The following is a 24,739-nucleotide window of genomic DNA, read 5'->3' as shown; positions in this document are numbered from 1 at the left end:
CATCACCCCATTTCCCCCAGCCTCAGCAATCATCATTCTACACTCTGCTTCTATAAGTTTGCCTTTTTTTTTTTTTTTTTTTGCGGTACATGGGCCTCTGACTGTTGTGGCCTCTCCCTTTGCAGAGCACAGGCTCCAGATGCGCAGGTTCAGCGGCCATGTCTCTCTGGCCCAGCCGCTCCGCGGCATGTGGGATCTTCCCGGACTGGGGCACGAACCTGTGTCCCCTGCATTGGCAGGTGGACTCTCAACCACTGTGCCACCAGGGAAGCCCAAGTTTGCCTTTTTTTATAAAAGATTTCACGTATAAGTGACGTCATACAGAATCTCTCTTTCTCTGTCTGGCTTATTTCACTTAGCATAATGCTTCCAGGTTCATCCATGTTGTTGCAAATGGCAGGATTTCCTTCTTTTTTAAGGCTGAATAATATTCCATTATGTATATATGCACCACATCATCTTTATCCATTTGTCCACTGATGGACTCTTAGGTTGTTTCCATATCTTGGCTATTGTGAATGATGCTGCAGTGAACTTGGGAGTGTAGGTATCTCTTTCAGATGCTGATTTTGCTTCCTTCAGATATTTCCTCAGAAGTGGCATGGCTGAATCATATGGTAGTGCTAATATTAATATTTTGAGGAACCTCTATACTGTGTTCCATAGTGGCTGCACCAAGTTACATAACCACCAACATGTACAAGGGTTCCCTTTTCTCCACATTCTTGCCAACATTTGTTATCATTTGTAATGTCTCTATCTTCAAAGAATTGTACAGCCAAAAACCTTTTTCAATTAACCTTTTGCTTCAAGTCAGCACTGCAGACCACATCTCCCACTGAGTTTCAACTTTGTAAGTAAAAGAAAGCTCCTCAGAGTTAAACGAGCCCGTCGCTAGAAATTCAGTGGGCTACAGTATGTTTTATTTCAGTGATAATTTTGGTCTACAATATTTAAGCTTGCAAGAGAAAATAAGCTTTTGGATTTCCTCTGTACAATTTTTAATCTAGAGGTAACAAGCCCTTTGCCTAAGAAAATAACTCTCTCATCCACCAAGTGAATAGACACCTGGAATTTCTCTAGCCAATACTGAAGTGTTTCTTTCCGTATTAAAAGATAAGGCTGAATATGCAAATACCCTGGAGAGAAGTAATATTTACTAAATTATACTCATTCTCTCCTGCAAATTATTGATATGAGAGTCTCTCCCAGAAGGAGGTTGGGGTGTGGAGGAGAAGGAGAGAGCATAAGAGATTTGAGTGTTTACAGGGGGCAAGTGGGAAGCAGGAGCCAGTGCCTGCTCAGAGGGCAGCACTCACAGCCTTTGATTCCTCATGTTTCCGCTGCCCTTTCAGAAAATATTTACCATGAGAGTCACATTTTATGCTGTGAATGTATGTTCTAAAGTCAGTGTGAAATCATGTACAGTAAAAATCACCCTTGGAGGTGCATCAGACCCGGGTGACAGGCAGAGCCACGATGACGTTGCAACAGCCCTGAGGCTGAGTGGAGGTGAGAAAACAGGCTCACGGATTTTAGGGCTGTGCCTGGGTTCCACAACCGGCAAGTGACTGAGGCACCACTTCATCCAGTTCTTCCAACTTTAAACCCTTCTGTCTCTCAAGTGTTGGGTGCCTGCCACAGGTCCCCGACCAGGGATCAAACTCAAGCCCCCTGCAGTGGAAGCGCAGAGTCTTAACCACTGGACTGCCAGGGAATTCCCCAGAATCTGCTTTTTACCAAGACCCCTCCTGCCAACCAGCTGTGTGGCTCACAGGGTCTTGGTGCTCCAGCCGGGTGTCAGGCCTGAGCTTCTAAGGTGGGAGAGCCGAGTTCAGGACATTGGTCCACCAGAGACCTGCCAGCCCCTTGTAATAACAATCGATGAGAGCTCTGCCAGAGACCTACATCTCAACACTAAGACACAGCTCCACTCAACGACCAGCAAGCTACAGTGCGGGACGCCCTATGCCAAACAACTAGCAAAACAGGAACACGACCCCACCCATTAGCAGAGAGGCTGCCTAAAATCATAAGTCCACTGACACCCCAAAACACACCACCAGACGTGGACCTGCCCACCAGAAAGACAAGATCCAGCCTCATTCACCAAAACACAGGCACTGGTCCCTTCCACCAGGAAGCCTACAAAACCCACTGAACCAGCCTTGCCCATTGGGGGCAGACACCAAAAATAACAGGAACTACGAACCTGCAGCCTGTGAAAAGGAGACCCCAAACACAGTAAGTTAAGCAAAATGAGAAGACAGAGAAACACACAGCAGATGAAGGAGCAAGGTAAAACCCCACCAGACCAAACAAATGAAGAGGAAATAGGCAGTCTACCTGAAAAAGAATGCAGAGTAATGACAGCAAAGATGATCCAAAATCTTGGAAATAGAATAGAGAAAATACAAGAAATGTTAAACAAGGACCTAAAAGAACTAAAGAGAAAACAAACAATGATGAACAACACAATAAATGAAATTAAAACTTCTCCAGAAGTAATCAATAGCAGAATAACTGAGGCTGAAGAACGGATAAGTGACCTGGAAGATAAAATAGTGGAAATAACTACCACAGAGCAGAATAAAGAAAAAAGAATGAAAAGAATTGAGGACAGTCTCAGAGACCTCTGGGACAACATTAAACACACCAACATTCGAATTATAGGGGTCCCAGAAGAAGAGAAAAAGAAAGGGACTGAGAAAATATTTGAAGAGACTATGGTTGAAAACTTCCCTAATATGGGAAAGAAAATAGACAATCAAATCCAAAAGTGCAGAGTCCCATACAGGATAAATCCAAGGAGAAACACGCCAAGACACATATTAATCAAACTATCAAAAATTAAATGCAAAGAAAAAATATTAAAAGCAGCAAGGGAAAAGCAACAAGTAACATACAAGGGAATCCCCATAAAATTAACAGCTGATCTTTCAGCAGAAACTGCAAGCCAGAGGGAGTGGAAGGACATATTTAAAGTGATGAAAGGGAAAAACCTGCAACCAAGATTACTCTACCCAGCAAGGATCTCATTCAGATTCGACGGAGAAATTAAAACCTTTACAGACAAGCAAAAGCTAAGAGAATTCAGCACCACCAAACCAGCTTTACAACAAATGCTAAAGGAACTTCTCTAGGCAGGACACACAAGAGAAGGAAAAAACCTACAATAACAAACCCAAAACAAGAAAATGGTAATAGGAATATACATATTGATAATTACCTTAAATGTAAATGGATTAAATGCTCCAGCCAAAAGACATAGACTGGCTGAATGGATACTAAAACAAGACCTATATATATGCTGTCTACAAGAGACCCACTTCTGACCTAGGGACACATACAGACTGAAAGTGAGGGGATGGAAAAAGATATTCCATACAAATGGAAATCAAAAGAAAGCTGGATTAGCAATTCTTATATCAGACAAAATAGACTTTAAAGTAAAGACTATTACAAGAGAAAAAGAAGGACACTACATAATGATCAAGGGATCAATCCAAGAAGAAGATACAACAATTGTAAATATCTGTGCACTCAACATAGAAGCACCTTAGTACATAAGGCAAATGCTACAGCCATGAAAGGGGAAATCAACAGTAATGCAATCATAGTAGGAGACTTTAACACCCCACTTTAACCAGTGGACATATCATCCAAAATGAAAAGAAATAAGGAAACACAAGCTTTAAATGATACATTAAAAAGATGGACTTAATATTTATAGGACATTCCATCCAAAAACAGCAGAATACACTTTCTTCTCAAGTGCTCATGGAACATTCTCCAGGATAGATCACATCTTGGGTTACAAATCAAGCCTCAGTAAATTTAAGAAAATTGAAATCATATCAAGCATCTTTTCTCACCACAATGCTATGAGATTAGAAATCAATTACAGGGAAAAAAAAAAACATAAAAAACGCAAACACATGGAGGCTAAACAATACGTTACTAAATAACCAAGATATCACTAAAGAAATCAAACAGGAAATCAAAAAACACCTAGAGACAAATGCCAATGAAAACATGACGATCCAAAACCTATGGGACGCAGCAAAAGCAGTTCTAAGAGGGAAGTTTATAGCAATACAATCCTACCTCAAGAAACAAGAAAAATTTCAAATAAACAACCTAAACTTACACCTAAAGCAATTAGAGAAAGAACAAAAAAGTCCCAAAGTTAGCAGAAGGAAAGAAATCATAAAGATCAGATCAGAAATAAATGAAAAAGAAATGAAGGAAACAGTAGCAAAGATCAATAAAACTAAAAGCTGGTTCTTTGAGAAGATAAACAAAATTGATAAACCATTAGCCAGACTCATCAAGAAAAAAAGGGAGAAGACTCAAATCAATAGAATTAGAAATGAAAAAGGAGAAGTAACAACTGACACTGCAGAAATACAAAGCATCATGAGAGATTACTACAAGGAACTATATGCCAACAAAATTGAAAACTTGAAAGAAATGGAAAAATTCTTAGAACAGCACAACCTTCTAAGACTGAACCAGGAGAAATAGCAAATATAAACAGACCAATCACAAACACTGAAATTGAAACTGTGATTAAAAATCTTCCAACACACAAAAGTACAGGACCAGATGGCTTCACAGGCGAATTCTATCAAACATTTAGAGAAAAGCTAACACCAATCCTTCTCAACTCTTCCAAAATATAGCAGAGGGAGGAACACTCCCAAACTCATCCTACGAGGCCACCATCACCTTGATACCAAAAACAGACAAAGATGTCACAAAAAAAGAAAACTACAGGCCAGTATCACTGATGAACATAGATGCAAAAATCCTCAACAAAATACTAGCAAACAGAATCCAACAGCACATTAAACGGATCACAACATGATTAAGTGGGGTGTACCCCAGGAATGCAAGGATTCTTCAATATAGGCAAATCAATCAATGTGATACACCATATTAACAAATTGAAGGATAAAACCCATATGATAATCTCAATGGATGCAGAAAAAGCTTTTGACAAAATTCAACAGCAATTTATGATAAAAACCCTCTAGGAAATAGGCATAGAGGGAACTTACCTCAACATAATAAAGGCCATATATGAAAAACCCACAGCCAACATCATTCTCAGTGGTGAAAAACTGAAACCATTTCCACTAAGATCAGGAGCAAGACAAGGTTGCCCACTCTCACCACTATTATTCAACATAGTTTTGGAAGTTTTAGCCACAGCAATCAGAGAAGAAAAAAAAGGAATACAAATCGGGAAAGAAGATGTAAAGCTGTTACTGTTTGCAGATGACATGATACTATACACAGAGAATCCTAAAGATGCTACCAGAAAACTACTAGAGCTAATCAATGAATTTGGTAAAGTAGCAGGATACAAAATTAATGCACAGAAATGTCTTGCATTCCTATACACTAATGATGAAAAATCTGAGAGAGAAATTAAGAAAACATTCCCATTCACCACTGCAACAAAAAGAATAAAATACCAAGGAATAAATCTACCTAAGGAGACAAAAGACCTGTATGCAGAAAACTATAAGACACTGATGGAACAAATTAAAGATGATACAAATAGATGGAGAGATACACCATGTTCTTGGACTGGAGAATCAACATTGTGAAAATGACTATACTACCCAAAGCAATCTACAGATTCAATGCAATCCCTATCAAACTACCAATGGCATTTTTCACAGAACTAGAACAAAAAATTTCACAATCTGTATGGAAACACAAAAGACCCCGAATAGCCAAAGCAATCTTGAGAAAGAAAAACAAAGCTGTAGGAATCAGGCTCCCTGAGTTCAGACTCCACTACAAAGCTACAGTAATCAAGACAGTATGGTACTGGCACAACAACAGAAATATCAATCAATGGAACAGGATAGAAAGCCCAGAGATAAACCCACAGGCATATGGTCACCTTTCCTTTGATAAAGAAGGCAAGAATATATAAACTGGACAGCTACATGTAAAATAATGAAATTAGAACACTCCCTAACACCATACACAAAAATAAACTTGAAATGGATTAAAGACAAATTTAAGTCCAGACACTATAAAACTCTTAGAGGAAAACACAGGCAGAACACTCTATGACATAAATCACAGCAAGATCCTTTTTGACCCACCTCCTAGAGAAATGGAAATAAAAACAAAAATAAACAAAAATAAACAAATGGGACCTGATGAAACTTAAAAGCTTTTGCACAGCGAAGGAAACCATAAACAAGACGAAAAGGCAACCCTCAGAATGGGAGAAAATATTTGCAAACAAAGCCACTGACAAAGGATTAATGTCCAAAATATATAAGCAGCTCATGCAGCTCAATATCACAAAACCCAAACAACCCAATCCAAAAATGGGCAGAGGACCTAAATAGACATTTCTCCAAAGAAGATATACAGATTTCCAACAAACACATGAAAGGATGCTCAACATCAATAATTATCAGAGAAATGCAAATCAAAACTACAATGAGTTATCACCTCACACCAGTCAGAATGGCCATCATCAAAAAGTCTACAAACAATAAATGCTGGAGAGAGTGTGAAGAAAAGGGAACCCTCTTGAACTTTTGGTGGGAATGTAAATTGATACAGCCACTATGGAGAACAGTATGGAGGTTCCTTAAAAAACTAAAAATAGAACTACCAATATGACCTAGCAATCCCACTACTGGGCATATACTCTGAGAAAACCATAATTCAAAAAGATATAAACCACAGTGTTCATTGCAGCACTATTTACAATAGCCAAAACATGGAAGCAACCTAAGTGTCCATCAACAGATGAATGGATAAAGATGTGGCACATATATAGAATGGAATATTAATCAGCCATAAAAAGAAATGAAATTTAGTTATTTATAGTGAGGTGGATGGACCTAGAGTGTGTCATACAGAGTGAAGTAAGTCAGAAGGAGAAAGACAAATACCATATGCTAACACACACATATGGAATTAAAAAAAAAAAATGTTCTGAAGTACCTAGGCACAGGACAGGAATAAAGGTGCAGATGTGGGGAATGGAGTTGAGGACATGGGGAGGGGAAAGGGTAAGCTGGGATAAAGTGAGAGAGTGGCATGGACATATATACACTACCAAGTGTAAAATACGTAGGTAGTGGGAAGCAGCCGCATGGCACAGGGAGATCAGCTCGGTGCTTTGTGACCACCTAGAGGGGTGGGATAGGGAGGGTGGGAGGGAGACCCAAGAGGCAGGGGATAGGGGATATATGTATACGTATAGCTGATTCACTTTTTTATACAGCAGAAACTAACACACCATTGTAAAGCAATTGTAGTCCAATAAAGATGTTAAAAAAAAATCACTCTTGAAAATCCCTTTAATCTCCCATAAAATGCAGTTCTCCTCCATGTCTCAAGAAGTCCAGCATTACTGTTCTTTTTCAAGCTTTAACACTGATACACAGATTGCTACTTCTTCAGCTGAGTCCCCTGGTTGCTTGCATTTGGAGGCTGTGAGCCTGAGAAATGCATGCAGAAGTGCAGCCAGATGATCCAAAGTACAAGAACACAGGGGGTAACTAAGTCTAACCCAGGAAACAACAGATTTCCTTTCTTGTCTCATGCTCTCACTGGGTCATACATATGCCCAGGAATGGAATGGGAGAGATGGGATTTTCCACATTATTTAAATTGTTCTCTCAATCATTTACTTAATTGTCTTCCTTTCTGGTTGAGTAAGTATAGCTGAATTTGTCTAAATAAAGTTAAAGTCACAATATTCAATTCCTCTGCATAGTCAACCGGATGCACAGTTCTCGGCCACTATGCTAATCTCCCTCTACCATTGGCCAGGCACTGGGTGAGGAGATGGCAGAAAACCATGGTGAACATTAGGGTATAGTGGACCTTTTGGTTCCGGATCAGAAAATTGAGAGCAAATCACCAATTTGGGGCTTTTCACAGGTGTATCAGGTGAATACAGTAGTTTCCATTTTGATCATTTCTCTCTCTCTGTTTTTCTCAACAGGCTAGTCCATTCAGGTCCAGGGAAAGGATCACCCCAGGCTGGTGTAGATCTGTCCTTTGCAACACGAACTGGTACCAGGCAGGGTATTGAAACGCATCTCTTCAGGGCTGAGATCAGCAGGGACCTCTCACATTGGACAAGGAGCATAGTACAGGGGTGCCATAACTCAGCTGAACTCACTATTGAAGTCACCACAGGTGAGCATTGTTGGCTTTGGTTTTGTGATGTCACATCCTTATGGAAAGAATGCACTGTCTACTCCACCACAGCCTCAAAATTGTTTCCATTACTGGCCATTTGGGGTACTTAAAATTCCAGAGATAAACTTAAATTCCAGAGGTAAATTTAAAATTCTTCTAAATTAAGGCACTGAATGCCCTACTAAAATGGAACCTAGGGGTCTGATTGTGAAAATATCTCATCGTCATTCAGGAAAAGTGGGTAACTTGGATAGTCAGATGTCATTTCTACCATGGTAAACAGTGCAAATCTAGAACATTTCCATCATGGTAGAAAGCCCTGATGGTATCTGCTCTGGATGAACAGGATTTTCCCACAAGACCTCTAAGGTTATGAAATAAATGAAATAGACACCAAGAAAACAATACCAAAGATCAATGAAATTAAAAGCTGGTTCTTTGAAAAGATAAACAAAATTGATCAACCTTTAGCCAGACTCATCAAGAAAAAAAGGGAGAGGACTCATATCGATAAAATTAGAAATGAAAAAGGAGAAATTACAACTGACACCGCAGAAATACAAAGGATCATAAGACACTACTACAAACAACTATATGCTAATAAAATGGAGAACCTGGAAGAAATGGACAAATTCTTAGAAAGGTACAACTTCCAGGACTGAACCAAGAAGAAACAGAAAATATGAACAGACCAGTCACAAGTAATGAAATTGAAACTGTCATTAAAAATCTTCCAACAAACAAAAGTCCAGGACCAGATAACTTCACAGGCAAATTCTTTCAAACATTTAGAGAAGAGCTAACACCTATCCTTCTCAAATTAAACACTCCCAAGCTCATTCTACAAGGCCACCACCACCCTGATACCAAAACCAGACAAAGATACTACAATAAAAGAAAACTACACACCAATATCTCTGTTGAACATAGACACAAATATCCTCAACAAAATACTAGCAAACAGAATCCAGCAACACATTAAAAGGATCATACACCATGATCAAATGGGATTTATCCCAGAGACGCAAGGATTTTTCAATATACGCAAATCAATCAATGCGATACGCCATATTAACAAAATGAAGAATAAAAACCATATGATCATCTCAATAGATGGAGAAAAACTTCTGAAAAAATTCAACACCCATTGATGATAAAAACTCTCCAGAAAGTGGGCATAGGGAGAACTTACCTCAACATATGGCCTCAAAGGCCATATACGACAAACCCATAGCAAACATCATTCTCAATGGTGAAAAACTGAAACCATTTCCACTAAGATCAGGAAAAGACAAGGATGTCCACTCTCACCACTCTTATTCAACATAGTTTTGGAAGTTTTAGCCACGGCAATCAGAGAAGAAAAAGAAATAAAAGGAATACAAATTGGAAAAGAAGAAGTAAAACTGTCACTGTTTGCAGATGACATGATACTATACATAGAGAATCCTAAAGATGCCACCAGAAAACTACTAGAGCTGATCAATGAATTTGGTAAAGTTGCAGGATACAAGATTAATGCACAGAAATCTCTTGCATTCCTATACACTAGCAAAGAAAGATCAGAAAGACATTAAGGAAACATTCCCATTTACCACTGCAACAAAAAGAAGAAAATACCAAGGAATAAATCTACCTAAGGAGAAAAAAGATCTGTTTGCAGAAAACTATAAGACACTGATGAAACAAATTAAAGATGATACAAATAGATGGAGAGATATACCATGTTCTTGGACTGGAGAATCAACATTGTGAAAATGACTATACTACCCAAAGCAATCTACAGATTCAGTGCAATCCCTATCAAACTACCAATGGCATTTTTCACAGAACTAGAACAAAAAATTTCACAGTCTGTATGGAAACACAAAAGACTACGAATAGCCAAAGCAATCTTGAGAAAGAAAAACGAAGCTGTAGGAATCAGGCTCCCTGACTTCAGACTCCACTACAAAGCTACAGTAATCAAGACAATATGGTACTGGCACAAAACCAGAAATATAGATCAATGGTACAGGATAGAATGCCCAGAGATAAACCCACAGGCATATGGTCACCTTTCCTTTGATAAAGAAGGCAAGAATATACAATGGAGAAAAGAGAGCCTCTTCAATAAGTGGTGCTGGGACAACTGGACAGCTACATGTAAAAGAATGAAATTAGAACACTCCCTAACACCATACACAAAAATGAACTTAAAATGGATTAAAGACCTAAATGTAAGGCCAGACACTATAAAACTCTTAGAGGAAAACATAGGCAGAACACTCTTTGACATAAATCACAGCAAGATCTTTTTTGACCCACCTCCTAGAGTAATGGAAATAAAAACAAAAACAAACAAATGAGACCTAATTAAACTTAAAAGCTTTTGCACAGCAAAGGAAACCATAAGCAAGACGAGATGACAACCCTCAGAATGGGAGAAAATATTTGCAAATGAAGCAACTGACAAGGGATTAATCTCCAATATATACAAACATCTCATGCAGCTCAATACCAAAAAAACAAAGAACCCAATCAAACAATGGGTGGCAGACCTAAATAGACTTTTCTCCAAATAAGACATACAGATGGCCAAGAGGCACATGAGAAGATGCTCAACATCACTAATTATTAGAGAAATGCAAATCAAAACTACAATGAGTTATCACCTCACACCAGTCAGAATGGCCATCATCGAAAAACCTACAAGCAGTAAATGCTGGAGAGGGTGTGGAGAAAAGGGAGCCCTCTTGCACTGTTGGTGGGAATGTAAATTGATACAGCCACTATGGAGAACAGTATGGAGGTTCCTTAAAAAACTAAAAATAGAACTACCACATGACTCAGCAATCCCATTCCTGGGCATATACCCTGAGAAAATTGTAATTCCAGAAGATATATGCACCCCAATGTTCATAGCCGCACTACTTACAATAGCCAGGACATAGACGCAACCTACATGTCCATCAACAGAGGTACGGATAAAGAAGTTTTGACACATGTATACAATGGACTATTACTCAACCATAAAAGGGAACGAAATTGTGCCATTTACAGAGACATGGATGGACCTAGAAACTGTCATACAGAGTGAAGTAAGTCAGAAAGAGAAAAACAAATATCGTATATTAATGCATGTATGTGGAATTTAGAATAATGGTTCAGATGAACCTATTTGCAAAGCAGAAATAGAGACACAGACATAGAGAACAAATGTATGGACACCAAGTTCGGGGGTGGGATGGATTGGGAGATTGCGACTGACGTATGTACACTAGTGTGTACGAAGTAGATGGCTGGTGAGGGCCTACTGTATAGCACGGGGCGGGGAGAAAGACGGTAAAATCTGTTGGAAGGACATATATTAAGTTAACCTTAAAAATGCACTCCAATATACATTAGATGCAGACAAATACTGTTTGACTCCACTTACACGAGGTATGTAGAATAGCCAAATTCATAGTCAGAAAGTACACTGGTAGATGCCAGGGGCTGGGAGGTGGGCAGGGGAGGGGGAGTGGGGAGTTAGTGTTTAATGGGGACAGAGTTTCCATTTAGGAAGGTGAAACATTTGGGAGATGGATGATGGTGAGAATTGCACAACAATGTGAATGTACTTAGTGCCACTGAACTGGTTAAACAGTTAAATATGGTTAAAATAGTATATGGTTAAATATGGTTAAAATAGTATGTTTTATATTATGTAACTTTTACCACAATAAAAAAAATTCTTTTAAAAAGAATTAATTAAGTGGAATATAAATCCTTTCTCCATCTCTGCTCTGAAGCAGAACTATTCCTCTATCCTAAACGAATATCTGTCTCTTGAGGTTCCTGAGTTAGGTGTTTCATCCAGGGAGGGATGCCATATAAAAACAAGACATTTTGTGTTTACTTTAGGTTAAAATAAATTAAGTTGGCCTTAAAAAAAACAAAACAAAAAGACCTCTTAGGTACAGTGTTTCCAAACTTCAGTCACACTGAAAACAAGAACAACAAAAACAAAGTTTTTTAGTTGTACCCTCAGAAGCCTCCGATTGCTGATGCCTATCCCTAGAGATTGTGACGCAGCAGTTCTGGGGCAGGGCCTGAGAATTTGCATCTAGTACGATACCAGGCAGTGCTGGTGCTGCTGGTCCGTGGACCACTCTGTGTGCAGTACTGCACTAGGGTGCAACTTCCTCCAGCACCCAGGAGGATTCTAAAAGATGGGACCCACGTCAACGTGTAGTAGGGTTTCTCCACATTTCCTTTACTGGTGCAAACATGAAAAACCAGATGTTTTGTAGAATTTCTGCTGCAGCATCTCTGAGATAATCACTGTCTTTTAAAAATTATCCTGAAACTAGTTAGTACCCCCCAATATTTTCCAACATTGTTGAAAATGTCTCTCGGAGTGTCACTGAAGTTTTTATTTTTTAAGCCACTCTGTATGGCACGAAAAACTAGAGTTTCAAACCTGAGAGTTGGAAAAGGCTCAAGTCACCTGAAAACTAAATTTAATGAAGTTATACGTGTAATTGCAGAGAAGTCCAGACTCCTTGCAACAACTTCTGGTGTGTTCTAGAAAAGAATGAAGATGGCCAAAGGGGTTTGGTTTAGTTTACATTCCACAAATTTCATAAAATCCTTCTCTCAGTAAGCTGAACTCTACTTTGACAGGAAAACAATGAGGCTGTTAATAGACTAGCCAAAGGAGAATAACAAAGAATTGTGTGGACTGAGCTAGCTGGGTGGTGGGAGAGAAGAAATTATGGAAATGACCAAAGGTGCAGCCCAGTTTCAAATGGAAAGATGCCTGCAGAGAGTTGGGGGGAGGGGCTTATGTTTTAATCAGAGCTTCAATTAACTTGATAATGGGTTCAATTTATCCTGTGTAGATTAAGAACGTCTTCAGATACCTGATTACATTATATATAAAGGCCACGAATACCACTTTAGGTCAGTTAAAATTAAAAGTAACCAGAGTCAATTAATTCAAACCATCCAGTGGCACAGCTTTCAAATTCAAACATAGAGGAAGGGGGAAAAAACATGTTTAGAGCTCAGGCACCCACATATTCTGCAGATGTTAGAAGTGAAAACTTTCAAAAACGAGGATTCGAGATGGGAAGTCATAACTACATCTGTGCCGTGTCTATGTTATGTTTTGGTCATCCTTGAACTGGACGGGTGGCAGGGGTCTAGGGCCCTTCTGAGAGGATAACTTAAGACTTGCCAAGGGGCTCTTCCCTGGACTCATTAGAGAATGCACCTTTGGAAAATACCAACCCTTTGTTACAAGTTGAAAGATGGCTGCGGTCAGTCGAAGGAAGGGGTATATGTTTTAACCAATTAAAAGCCACCTCATTCTGTGGGCAGATAGACACTCTGTTCCTTCCCCCAAACTCTGAGGGGCTCCCCCCACCCCAGTTATTAGTCTGAGAGCCTCTTTGCCAAGATCCCTCCCCACACGCCTCCGTGTCCTGAGCACCAGCGTGTGAGAAGGCTGTACAAGACAGACTGGAAGGAAAGAAATCTAAACCACTGGGTTGTGACATGTTCACCTCTCTGAGCTTTGCTTTTATCACCTATAATATTAAGCTAAGGTCCTGCTTCTAAAGTGTGCTGAGGTGAAATTCAGTTTGGTATATAAAGCCGAGCTGAGCTGAAGTTGGTAGAGAGTAATCAATACTGCCTATGTCCTCCTATCCTCAAAGAGCTTTCAGATGTATATGAAGGCCAGAGCCAATTGACTTGCCAGGGCCGGTTAAATGTGGTGTTTTGTGAGGCAAAAAAATCCAATCTGATACTTTTGCGTTTTTTTTTTTTGGCCGAGTGGCTTGCGAGATCTTACTTCCCCGACCAGGGATCGAACCGGGGGCCGGCAGTGAAAGTGCCAAGTCCTAACCACTGGACCGCCAGGGAATTTCCTCCAGAACTTTTTTTTTTTTTTAAAGCCTTTATTGAATTTATTACAATATTGCTTCTGTTTTATGTTTTGGTTTTTTGGCTGCGAGGCCTGTAGGATCTTAATTCCCCAACCAGGGATCAAACCTACACCCCCTGCATTGGAAGGTGAAGTCCTAACCACTGGACTGCCAGGGAAGTCCCTGTTGGGTTATTTATTTATTTTGCGGTACGCGGGCCTCTCACTGTTGTGGCCTCTCCCATTGCGGAGCACAGGCTCTGGACGCACAGGCTCAGCGGCCACGGCTCACGGGCCCAGCCACTCTGTGGCATGTGGGATCTTCCCGGACCGGGACACAAACCCGCGTCCCCTGCATCAGCAGGCAGACTCTCAACCACTGTGCCACCAGGGAAGCCCCCTAGAACTTTTTGATTAAGGGTTTTAAACACTCACAAGTCTTCCTAATGGGAACTTGGAATCAGGTAGCAGTCCCCCTGTCGAGCTCATAATCTGAGAGCGCTGGTCTCTTTTCCTAAACGCAAGGTGGACCACAGAAAAATGCTGGCACCTAACCTGATCAGAAGGTTTTACTTTTGTTCCGTTGGATCAGAGGGCACCTTGTGGACACCAGCTGAGGTTCCTGAATACCACACTGGACAGAGGGAGGAAACAGCATCCTTCACCGAAGGTGCCACACCTGACATCGATCTACAGCAGCAGCTTTTCCAGGACCCAAGATGATCAGATCATCAGGGAAACTCAAAAAGCACTTCTTTCTGTTTATAAAATGAGCTTTATTCAACTTTTTTAAAATTAAAAATCAGGTTATTTTTTCACTACTCACTCCTGACTTCTTACGTGTGTTTTTGTTACCTTGGGTAATGTCACTGGGGGATTGCTTGCTTCTTTCACCAGGTGGTAGACATGGCATTGATTGATCGATTGATTGACTGTGTGTGTGTTGACGATGATCAGAGGTAGCTTACTCTAAATCAAATGTCAGTTTTTTCCAGCTTGATACAAGGCCATTGGAACACCCGTCTCCCTACATACATGTTGTCAGATGGTCATATAAGGGCTAGAGCCCAGACAAAATCCAGCAAAAGGAATTTCTTTCAGTTTATTTCCCTTAGTTTCACAGGGCAAGTTAAATTACAATGTCACAATCAATCTAAGGAGAATATTTTCATGCATGATTATTAATTTTTAACTTTAGAAAGAAGTTGGTGGCTGGGCCCTGGGTTTGGGAAGACTAGAAGCTTAAGTGCCTGGGAAAATGGATGGACTTCCACTGTTCATACTTCTGTCTCCATGTGTCTCTCTCTCAGCTTGCACCTATAAAAACCAGGAGTGCCGGTTGACCGTACACTATGAGAATGGATTTTCTATTACCACTGAACCACAGGAGGGTGTCTTTCCCAAGACAATCATACAGGCTCCTTATGAAAAGCTGAAAATGTCTTCAGATGATGGAATCAGGATGCTGTATTTAGATTTTGGAGGCAAAGATGGAGAGCTTGTAAGTGCACTTTTCTTTAGACAGTGTGGTTTCGTATATTTTGTCTTGCAGTACACCCATTATGGCCTGCAAACATAACGCTGCCTGTATTTATTTAGCATTTGACTATTTACAAAGTACTTATAGGTTCATGTCTTAATTGAACCTTTAAAAACAGTGAGGGGATCCAATTTTTTCACAGTTCCTTACTTTGGTCTCATTTCCCATGGGAATATTACAGAAATATTTGAATCAAGGAAAGGATCCTTTACAAAGTCAGCATTAAATTCTTTTCAAAGAGGGTCCCACCAGCTTTAAGATATACCATTCATTGTTTAAAAGTATCAAGCATCTGATCTAACCTGGGCATTGCGCCAGGTGTCAGGGATGTAGGGGTGTAAAACACCAGTCCTGGCAACCTGGGGGTTCTCAAAGGAGCAGAGAGCATGAAGAGTACAGACGGGGAGGGTTGGGAAGGGGCAGAGTGGAGGGGGCAGTGAGGAAACCCAGCAAAAGTGGTCAACTCTACCTGAATGGAGAGAGGGCCAGACAAGGACCCAGAAGTTTTGAACTCATATCAAAAAGTGTCCAACAAGCTCAGCAAGTTTGTCAGTTAACATAACATGTACTTCATATCATTGCAAATTGCCCATGTATTTAAAATCATGATTTCCTGTGATCGTTACCGCCTACCATAGTGAAAAAATATGTTACTCTAGTTCCACTGAAGGGTGAAAGTGGCACATTCCTCTACTTTCTAGCAAGTATAGTTCTCAAGAAGACATAGCATCTCATTTAAGCTGTGGAATGTAGAACTTCAAACAGGACCTTGATTTGGAACTAGTCTCTGTCTAGGTCCTTCCTAGTCAACAAATATCTGTTGACTCACACTTGATAACGGGGACAGGGGATATATAAAATGCAGAGATAAACCTCAATTTTAAAGATCTAGTCATTTTAACTCGGCTACTAGCCTTGCACAATTCTCCCTCTCCCTACTCCCGTCTCTCTGAAGGAAAGGGCCAGGGCCACACTTGAAAGAGCATAGGAGCCGGAAATCTCAAAGTTTCAGCACCACTGTCCTAGGTCATGCAATACTACTAGCCCCAGTGCAGTACCAGGTTTCTTCCTATGGGTGTCACAGGAGTCATGACGAAGTCAGTGCCCCGTGGCTGACAGGTGATCTGAACTCACTTTCTGAGAACAATTTCCAGCCAGTCATTTTTCTAACCTTTAAAATGGATCCGCAGAATTTTTTAGAGTTTTGTTGTTTATTTGTGTGTTCAATCGGTAAATTCAGCCTGAAGGCACCAGTTTGGAAAGAAGAAAGTGGTTGGAAAGTCCATTTTGCTGAGAATGCTTCTGGTTCAGTTGCTGCTCTCTCCATCACCCAGCTGTGCACTTTTTCCTAAGGGTGACTGCTCCCTAGCAGCAGGGAAAGGAACAAGAAGCAGTCTCCTGTTTTATCCATGGCTTGAAAATTCAAGGCTTTTTTGCCCATGAGGAAAAAAATCACTTGTGTCTAAATTTCAGCCTTTCTGCCTGTAATTACAACCTGACTTGAAAGACTTAGGAAGGACTGATTTTTTGCTGCCAATATATTAGGCTGATAAGCTCAAGTTCAGACACAGCTCCCCCAGGGTCTAGCTATGCAACCCCCAGAGGCAGGTGCCAGGGAGGAGGAAAGGAACAGAGGTGAGCTGTACAAAATGCAATAAATGGAGGGTCAGGAGACCCTTGCTTTCTTTCTGAGTGTGGAACTAACTCACCAATTGTCTTGCGCAAGTCCTTTTATTTCTTTGGATCTGAGTCTTTATCCATAAAATACAGTGACTGAAGTAGATAATCTTTAAGGTTACTTCTAAAAGTTGCATTCTGTGTTAGTGAAATAGAATATGGTGATTAAGCCCAGACTCTGGCATCAGACAGACCTGCGTTTGAGTCCATGCTTTCTCTTTACTGCAAGATCTATGATCTCAGAAAGTTTTATAACTTCTCCAAATCTTAGTTTCCCTTATAAAACATAGAGATAGTAACGATAGCTACCTCATAGTGATTTTATGAAAATTAAATAAGATAGTATATAAAAAATATTTAACACAGCACCTGGTTCATGCTAAATACAACTTAACTTTGCTGGATGTTATTTTATGATCAGGTTGTTATTCCCCAACAGTGTCATCATCAGAACAGAACTGGGGACAGTGGATGAGAATTGGGAGCAACACACTCAATGCTCCTGAAATAGGTCAGGTGATAAAAATTCAGCCTATTAGGCTCTGACCACGTGCCAGCCCAGTAGGAACACACGGAGAAAGATAAAACTTTAGAGGGGGCCTTAACAGACAAGTGATGTATGTGATTACAACAATCTACGAGTATAGGACAGTGAGGACACAGCTGCTTCAAAACCTGGGTTCTGCATTTTATGGTTTATAAGGAATTTTCACATACAGTATCTCATTTTAATACTCTACCCGCTGTGAGTTAGATAGGCCTGGGAAAAATTTTCACTGACTTGTCCAAGATTATGTACACATCTAAAAAGTATTAGAACCACGACTGAAACCTATGATGTGAAATTTAGTACCGCTTCATACTGTACCTAATCCGACATAAATAATATCACTATCGTGATACCAAAAATAAATGGTTTAGACAGTCAAGAAGGGCAACACTGATATTTATGCTATGGGTATGTATAAATTTCACAGAACTTATTTTGGAAAAAAAGATATACGAGATGTAAGGAATAAGCTCAAAGAGTTATTTTTTTATCTCACTGGGGGGGCAAGGATTTAAAAACACAATTGCTCCAGTTAACACTTAAAAGCAGGAAGTGCATAGATCTGTTTGATGTGTAAATCACTATTTTGTATCAAGCATTAGTTTAAAATCTTTCATATTCTCTTCTTTTTGAATTTCAGCAACTGGACCTTCATTCCTGCCCCAAGCCGATTGTTTTCATCATTCATTCCTTCCTGTCAGCTAAGATTACAAGGCTGGGGTTGGTGGCCTGAACAGAGGAGCGAATTGCCTTTGAGAAAAGGAGGGCTGCGATGCCACCGAAAAGTGTCATATCAGACACCATTTGCAGTGATGCACCAGATGTAGCATGCCACTGTCAGCTTTAGATCCCAAGAGTCCTGTGTAACAGTCCCAGACTCCTCTGTCAATTTCAGCAACCATAAACAGTCCCAGACTCCTCTGTCAATTTCAGCAACCATAAAGGGTACCTTCAGAAAAATTCCACAAGGATTATCAGAATGAAACTGTTTTTTTAGAACAGTAAAAGGGTAAAGAGGTGAGGCTGATTGGAAATACACAGCATAGCTTTTAAATAATGACAATCAAGGACATGAACATTAGAACAGCATGTGCAGATCTTAATCATACCAGTTTCTAGGCAACTGGTTCACCCAGGTAAGCAAGGGCTGTATAGATGAGAAATGGACATTTTTCACCTCTCCCCTCCCCACCCCAGTAATAAGGACCCCTTGTTTTATTGTGCTTTATTTCCTATTTCTAATTGAGTTGACTTTCACTGGTAAGGAAAGAAAAGTACTTCAAATGGAAACCCACCTTTTATTTAAGTATGAAACAGCTGTTACTTTTTCTTAATGAATTATCTTTCAATGATATAGAATGATTCTGAAGTGTTCTTATTAGCATATGATGAGTGGGAATTAAATAAAGCATCAGATACTGATCTGAGCTGTAAGCTGGTGGATTCTGAGCCAAAGTAGACTGCTTAAATTGCAAAGCTTTGCTGAAGAGTGGTGTGCGTGAAAGATGATTAATTCTGGGACTACACTCATACCCAAAGTCTGCTATCTTAGAGCCATGACTTATAGCTTTATTTATAAAAGCAAATTATGGATTTTTTTAAAAGATTGTCAATGGATATATATATATATATATAAAATAATTCATGCGGGGTTAACTAATTTTCCCCATTTTGTGGTTTTCAGTGGAAGTACTCAGCAATTTATTGGCCCTTGTTTCTGCCTGTGCTTGTATGCATGCATTTTCAAGCAAGTAATAGAGCAGCCTTATATGATTCTGGTTAATGCTGGGTTTTACATAGAAAGCCAATGTTATAATCAGACCCATCAAACCCATCAACAGCTCTTTTGGAATTCCAGGGAAATAATATAATGACCTGATATTTTTCTACAAGAATATTTTCAGACATCGTATAGCATATTACTGATTTAACACTTTTGCTTTTATCTTTCAAAACAAATTCACTGAAAACACACCTATTATTTGATTTTAAAGTCACTTTTCTCAAATCTTGAAAATTAGCTCTAGAATTTCTGTATTTGTAACTGTTCTCTCCCCTATAGTTTTACATAGACAAATGTTTCAGGTTAGGTTTGTGTGTTATTTTTCAGAACCGTATTTTAGCAAATACCTATGCAAAGAGCTTTAAAAAGTAAAACTGTTTTAAAAGAATGTGATTTTGTTCACTCAGATACATGTGTTTCTTGAGTTTTACTTTAGATCAGCATTTTATTTTAGATCAGTGTTTCCCCAAAGTAATACAGGTAACATGTAATACAAGTTCCAAGGGGCATTGATTGGTGTTTTGTCGGGGGGCAATTAAAGGGATTGGTCATCAAAAATGTTTGTTCAGGGCTTCCCTGGTGGCACAGCGGTTGAGAGTCCGCCTGCTGATGCAGGGGATACGGGTTCATGCCCCGGTCTGGGAAGATCCCACATGTCGCGGAGCGGCTGGGCCCGTGAGCCATGGCCGCTGAGCCTGCGCGTCCGGAGCCTGTTGCTCCGCAATGGGAGAGGCCACAACAGTGAGAGGCCCGCGTACCACCAAAAAAAAAAAAAAGTTTGTTCAATACTGAGTTAAAAAATGTTAAACAGATTTCATGATTGCAGGCCTCCTCAAAGACTTTATTGCACATTGCGATTCTGCAAGGGGGGGCATCCTGTGTGCCATTCCTAACGCTTACCTACAGAACTCCTCTCTAAAGGAGCATCTTGTGAAGCTAGTGTTAAAACACACACACACAAAACAAAACAAAACAAAAAATACATTTTGGAAAACACAGCTTTAGGACACTGATTTTGTTTTGTTTCCTATTTTAAAATGCTGAAGAGTGAAGTCCCAGCCTGAATATTGTAGGAAATCTTTGATGAATTGTAAATTGTAACGTACTCTTTCATTATATATTTTCAAAATCACTGGATTGTTGTTATACGAGAGAATTATAGTTGTGTATTGTAAATAACATATTAAAATACATATATTAATGCCAATAGCTTAATTCAACAATGTGTAATCTAAGGTGCTCAGTACTACATGAAGTGTGAGTTAATTACTCATAATTTAGTTGCAGAGATCCTATTATATATTTATAGACAAAATGATCATAATTACAAATATTATTTCTTCATCACTTGAGTTTTGGACTGATTAATATCTGGATGCGGGTCAACAGAAACTACATTCTCTGTGTTTATAAAAGTTTAATTTAAATATTTATATTTTAGAAAAATATATTTGAATAAAGTTAATGCATTTTCTGAATTAAAATGTGTTATTAGCAAGAAATAGAAAATTTTACTAAGAGAATTGTGTAGATAAATCATTTTTCTTCCTCAAAGTTAAATTGTATCATATCAGAGTGGCTATGATGAATCAATTTAAATACTCATTTTTTCTCATTCTGAATTCAACAGGTTATAAGTTTACACTGTAGATTTAATCTTGTTGATGTGTGTTATGAATGTTGTGAATAACACAAACTCATACATCTGGATCGTGCGTGGGTATGGTTACCAAATCAACTGAGTGATTTTGGGGGGTTTGTTTTTGTCCAGTTCCCTCTGTGCTCAATCTGTTTCTTATTTGAATTGATGAATTATTAAACTCACAATGTCTGTCCTTTTAGGGGCAGACCAACACCAATGAATGATGTCTTAATCTATATTTTGTGGGAAGCTGCCCATTTGTTAGATGTGATTAGGTGAGCCCTTTGGTGTGGTGACGTATCTTTAAACCATCCCGTTGGAATTTAAAGAAAGCCAACAGGAAGATTGCTATCAGTTTTTTTTTTCTGACTTGAATTAAGCAGGAGGAACAAAACTATAAACCTATTCAAAAAAACACTTCAGGCAGAGACATTTCATTAATTCTATCAATTGATGCATTAAAATGCTGGAAAATGCATGTTTCTTTATCCAAATGCTTGTTGACCCTGCTTGGTTGAAGTCAGAAGGAGGTCTTAACGGGCAGAAGGATTCTTCTGAAATTAATGAGCAGGGCCTTTCTGGCCCCTGTTACAAATACTGGATACTCTATCTTGACAGGATTGGAGTAGACTGGGGTAAGGGAGTAATTTTTGAATGTACCATGAGTTAAAAAAAAAATGTGCCTATGTTTATAGCACTGTGGCTATCATGTAAAATTGATATATGAATTAAATAAATATTTATCTCTGAATATGGTGGGCTGGCTGGTGGTTTCCTAATAGCCACAGAGGGATATGGGTGTGTAAAGACACATCCTGTTAGTCTGTGCCTCCAAGACTGGCCTTGAAAGGTGCTAGTGGGTGGAGGTGAGGGGATGATGCCACTAGCAATTTTTTTGTGTGTTTTTGTGTGTATAGTTCCAGGATGGGTCTTCACCTGGGGCTTAGGACTTTCAACTCTCATTTTAACTAAATTTTCATGGGATTTTACCTGTACACCAAGCTCCAAAAACTCAAATTCTCATAGAACTTGGTTCGTGTCTAACTTAGTTGTAATAAATGTAACAGGCTGGGGTTAAGTCTTTTACTATTTGAAAATTTAGTACTATTGAGATTTAGAACTGTAGAATCTGTTTTGAAGAGACTTCAGAGGTCATCAAGCACATTATTGCTCAAAGTTTACCTATAATTTTAGCAATACTACCTTAGTATTGATATTTTAGGATATGGAATTTGCTAGTAATATAGCAACATGGTGTATACATATAAAAATGAATGTAGGGCTTCCCTGGTGGCGCAGTGGTTGAGAATCTGCCTGCCAATGCAGGGGACAAGGGTTCGAGCCCTGGTCTGGGAAGATCCCACATGCCGCGGAGCAACTGGGCCCGTGAACCACAATTACTGAGCCTGCGCGTCTGGAGCCTGTGCTCCGCAACAAGAGAGGCCGCGATAGTGAGAGGCCCGCGCACTGCAATGAAGAGTGGCCCCCGCTTGCCACAACTAGAGAAAGCCCTCGCACAGAAACGAACACCCAACACAGCCATAAATAAATAAATAAAATTAATTTTTAAAAAATGAATGTACACCAATTATAATTTTTGGAAAAATCTGTACCACCACCACATACACTATAATCCAAGTACTACATTTTGAGAAACATTGACCTTGTAGCATATGCCACTAAATTCAGGAATCTCTTTCTGAACATCCCTTGTACTTGTTCATTCCACCTGAAATTGAAAATTTTCAGCTATACGGAGGAGGCTCCTTATCTCCTGAGGCCAGCCATCCCATTGCCGGATGGCTAGAGTTGTTAGAAAATTCTTACACTCGTAGAGCCAAAACTTAACGTCTGTGTCAATTTTAGTCATCACCCTGTTCTACTCTAGAAAACACTGAAAGTCCAATCTCTTTTCCACGTGAGTGTCCTGTACAAAAGACAAATCAAGGCTGGGGGCTCCTAGGTAATATAAAATGATCTGAAAATGGCTTTAAATAGGATATTTAAACTTTCTCGTTTTTATCTTTAAAGAACCAATTGGCCAAGATTAAAGCTTCCACAATACTTAGTGGTGGGAAGTGATGGGAAAACAGGCATTTATACACCCATTAGTAGGTATATATTTGGAGGGCAATTTTGCAATATCTATAAAAATTTACAAATACATGTACCTTTTGACTTATGGGAATTTGTCCTACAGATATATTACAGAAGTGCACAAAGGCTAACGTATAAAGATCATCTTTGCAGCAACATTCGTAACAAGAAGCTGAAAAGGTCCACGTGACCGTCGATAGAGCTAAATAAATCACAGCTCACCAATACATCAGAATATTCTGCAGCTGTTACAAAGAATGGTCCATCTAATATGGACAAAATTTCTAAATGCAAGTTCTGAAAAATGCAGATATAGATATGTAGTTATATAGTCCATTTGTTCTTTAAAAAGAAGTGGTTCTCAAGAAGAATGGTACTGCGGGGCATTTGGAAGTCTGTGCTACTGTTGTTGTCACAATGATGGGGCTGGGGCGGGGGAAGGGGTGCAGGAGTATGACGCTATCAGTTTGATGAACAGGAGCCAGGGTTGGTTAGATTCCCTGCAATGTGACGACAGTCCTCACATCCAATAGAACCATTTCCCACACAATTTTTGTGCCTGCTGAGTTAGGTGAAAAACACGTATAATGATCTGAGCCTAGACCTGACTACATTTTACAAATGAAAACATTTTTTGACTCATTCAATATATTCTGAATTTTCTAGGTATACAACTACCATGCATATAGAAGAAAGGTTGTGTTTTTGTTTTGCTCAGGGCATTTTATAAAAACAAGTCACTGGTAGCGAGTGTGTTTGTGGTACTTGAGTCAAACACATGACGGCTATTATATGTGCCTCATTCATGCTGAATCCAACTAAAAGTCAAATATTCGACTACTTCATTTTGACTTTCAGTGTAGTAGTACCCCAGCTTCTCCATATTGAAATGCATATTATATTATCATTAATCTTTTCCAAAACTTCTTTACAATTAGGGGATATCAATTAAAACAAATTTCTGAGTGCATGTAAGTTAGATTACTCTACTAGGCACATCCTGTGTATCTCCTCAGATTCCCTCAATGCGATTGCCTGGTCTCCCAGACTTTTCACCCGCTTATTCAACTTCAGGCATCACCACAGACAGCTCTGCTTGACCTAAGTGTTTCTGCCACTTAGAGCCAATCCATTGCTTGCCTGGAAACGCTGCTTCCCCTGACCTCTCCCCTGGGCTGCTGCCAGGCAGCCAGGCTAAGGAGAGACATACTTGCATTTTTGGGTTCTCTCATCAATGCCAGACTTGGATGAAAAGCCGCTCTGTAGGGCATAGGTGTCCTGAGCAGCTGCTAAAGGTGATGACCTGAGCAACCCTGATCTGTAGGCGATTTATTGAAGCCTTTGTGGAGCCAAACGGGAGA

The 24,739-nt window shown here is 39.6% G+C and overlaps 2 protein-coding genes across 9 annotated transcripts in view; one reads left to right on the top strand and one right to left on the bottom strand.

Annotated features, from left to right (window-relative positions):
* SNTB1 (syntrophin beta 1) overlaps positions 1-22,032 on the top strand; it is a 228,391-nt gene extending 206,359 nt beyond the window's left edge. For 2 of the 6 annotated variants that reach the window (XM_073794702.1, XM_019932062.3), the window contains 3 exons: positions 7,997-8,193; positions 15,400-15,590; positions 18,497-22,032. In XM_073794702.1, coding sequence (XP_073650803.1) covers positions 7,997-8,193; positions 15,400-15,590; positions 18,497-18,589 — 481 coding nt within the window. In that variant the 3' untranslated portion in view covers positions 18,590-22,032. Of the gene's footprint in view, positions 1-7,996; positions 8,194-14,614; positions 15,120-15,399; positions 15,591-18,496 lie in introns of those variants that run through there. The other 4 variants (XM_073794703.1, XM_033842674.2, XM_019932063.3 and 1 more) reach the window with 4 other exon arrangements.
* Positions 1-24,739, bottom strand: part of MTBP (MDM2 binding protein) — a 152,088-nt gene that overhangs the window by 42,647 nt on the left and 84,702 nt on the right. The window lies entirely within an intron of this gene.

Source organism: Tursiops truncatus, chromosome 17 (genome assembly GCF_011762595.2).
Source record: "Tursiops truncatus isolate mTurTru1 chromosome 17, mTurTru1.mat.Y, whole genome shotgun sequence".
NCBI lineage: Eukaryota > Metazoa > Chordata > Mammalia > Artiodactyla > Delphinidae > Tursiops > Tursiops truncatus.
The sequence above is the reverse complement of the archived record's forward strand: the minus strand, read 5'-3'. Positions and strand labels throughout refer to the sequence as shown.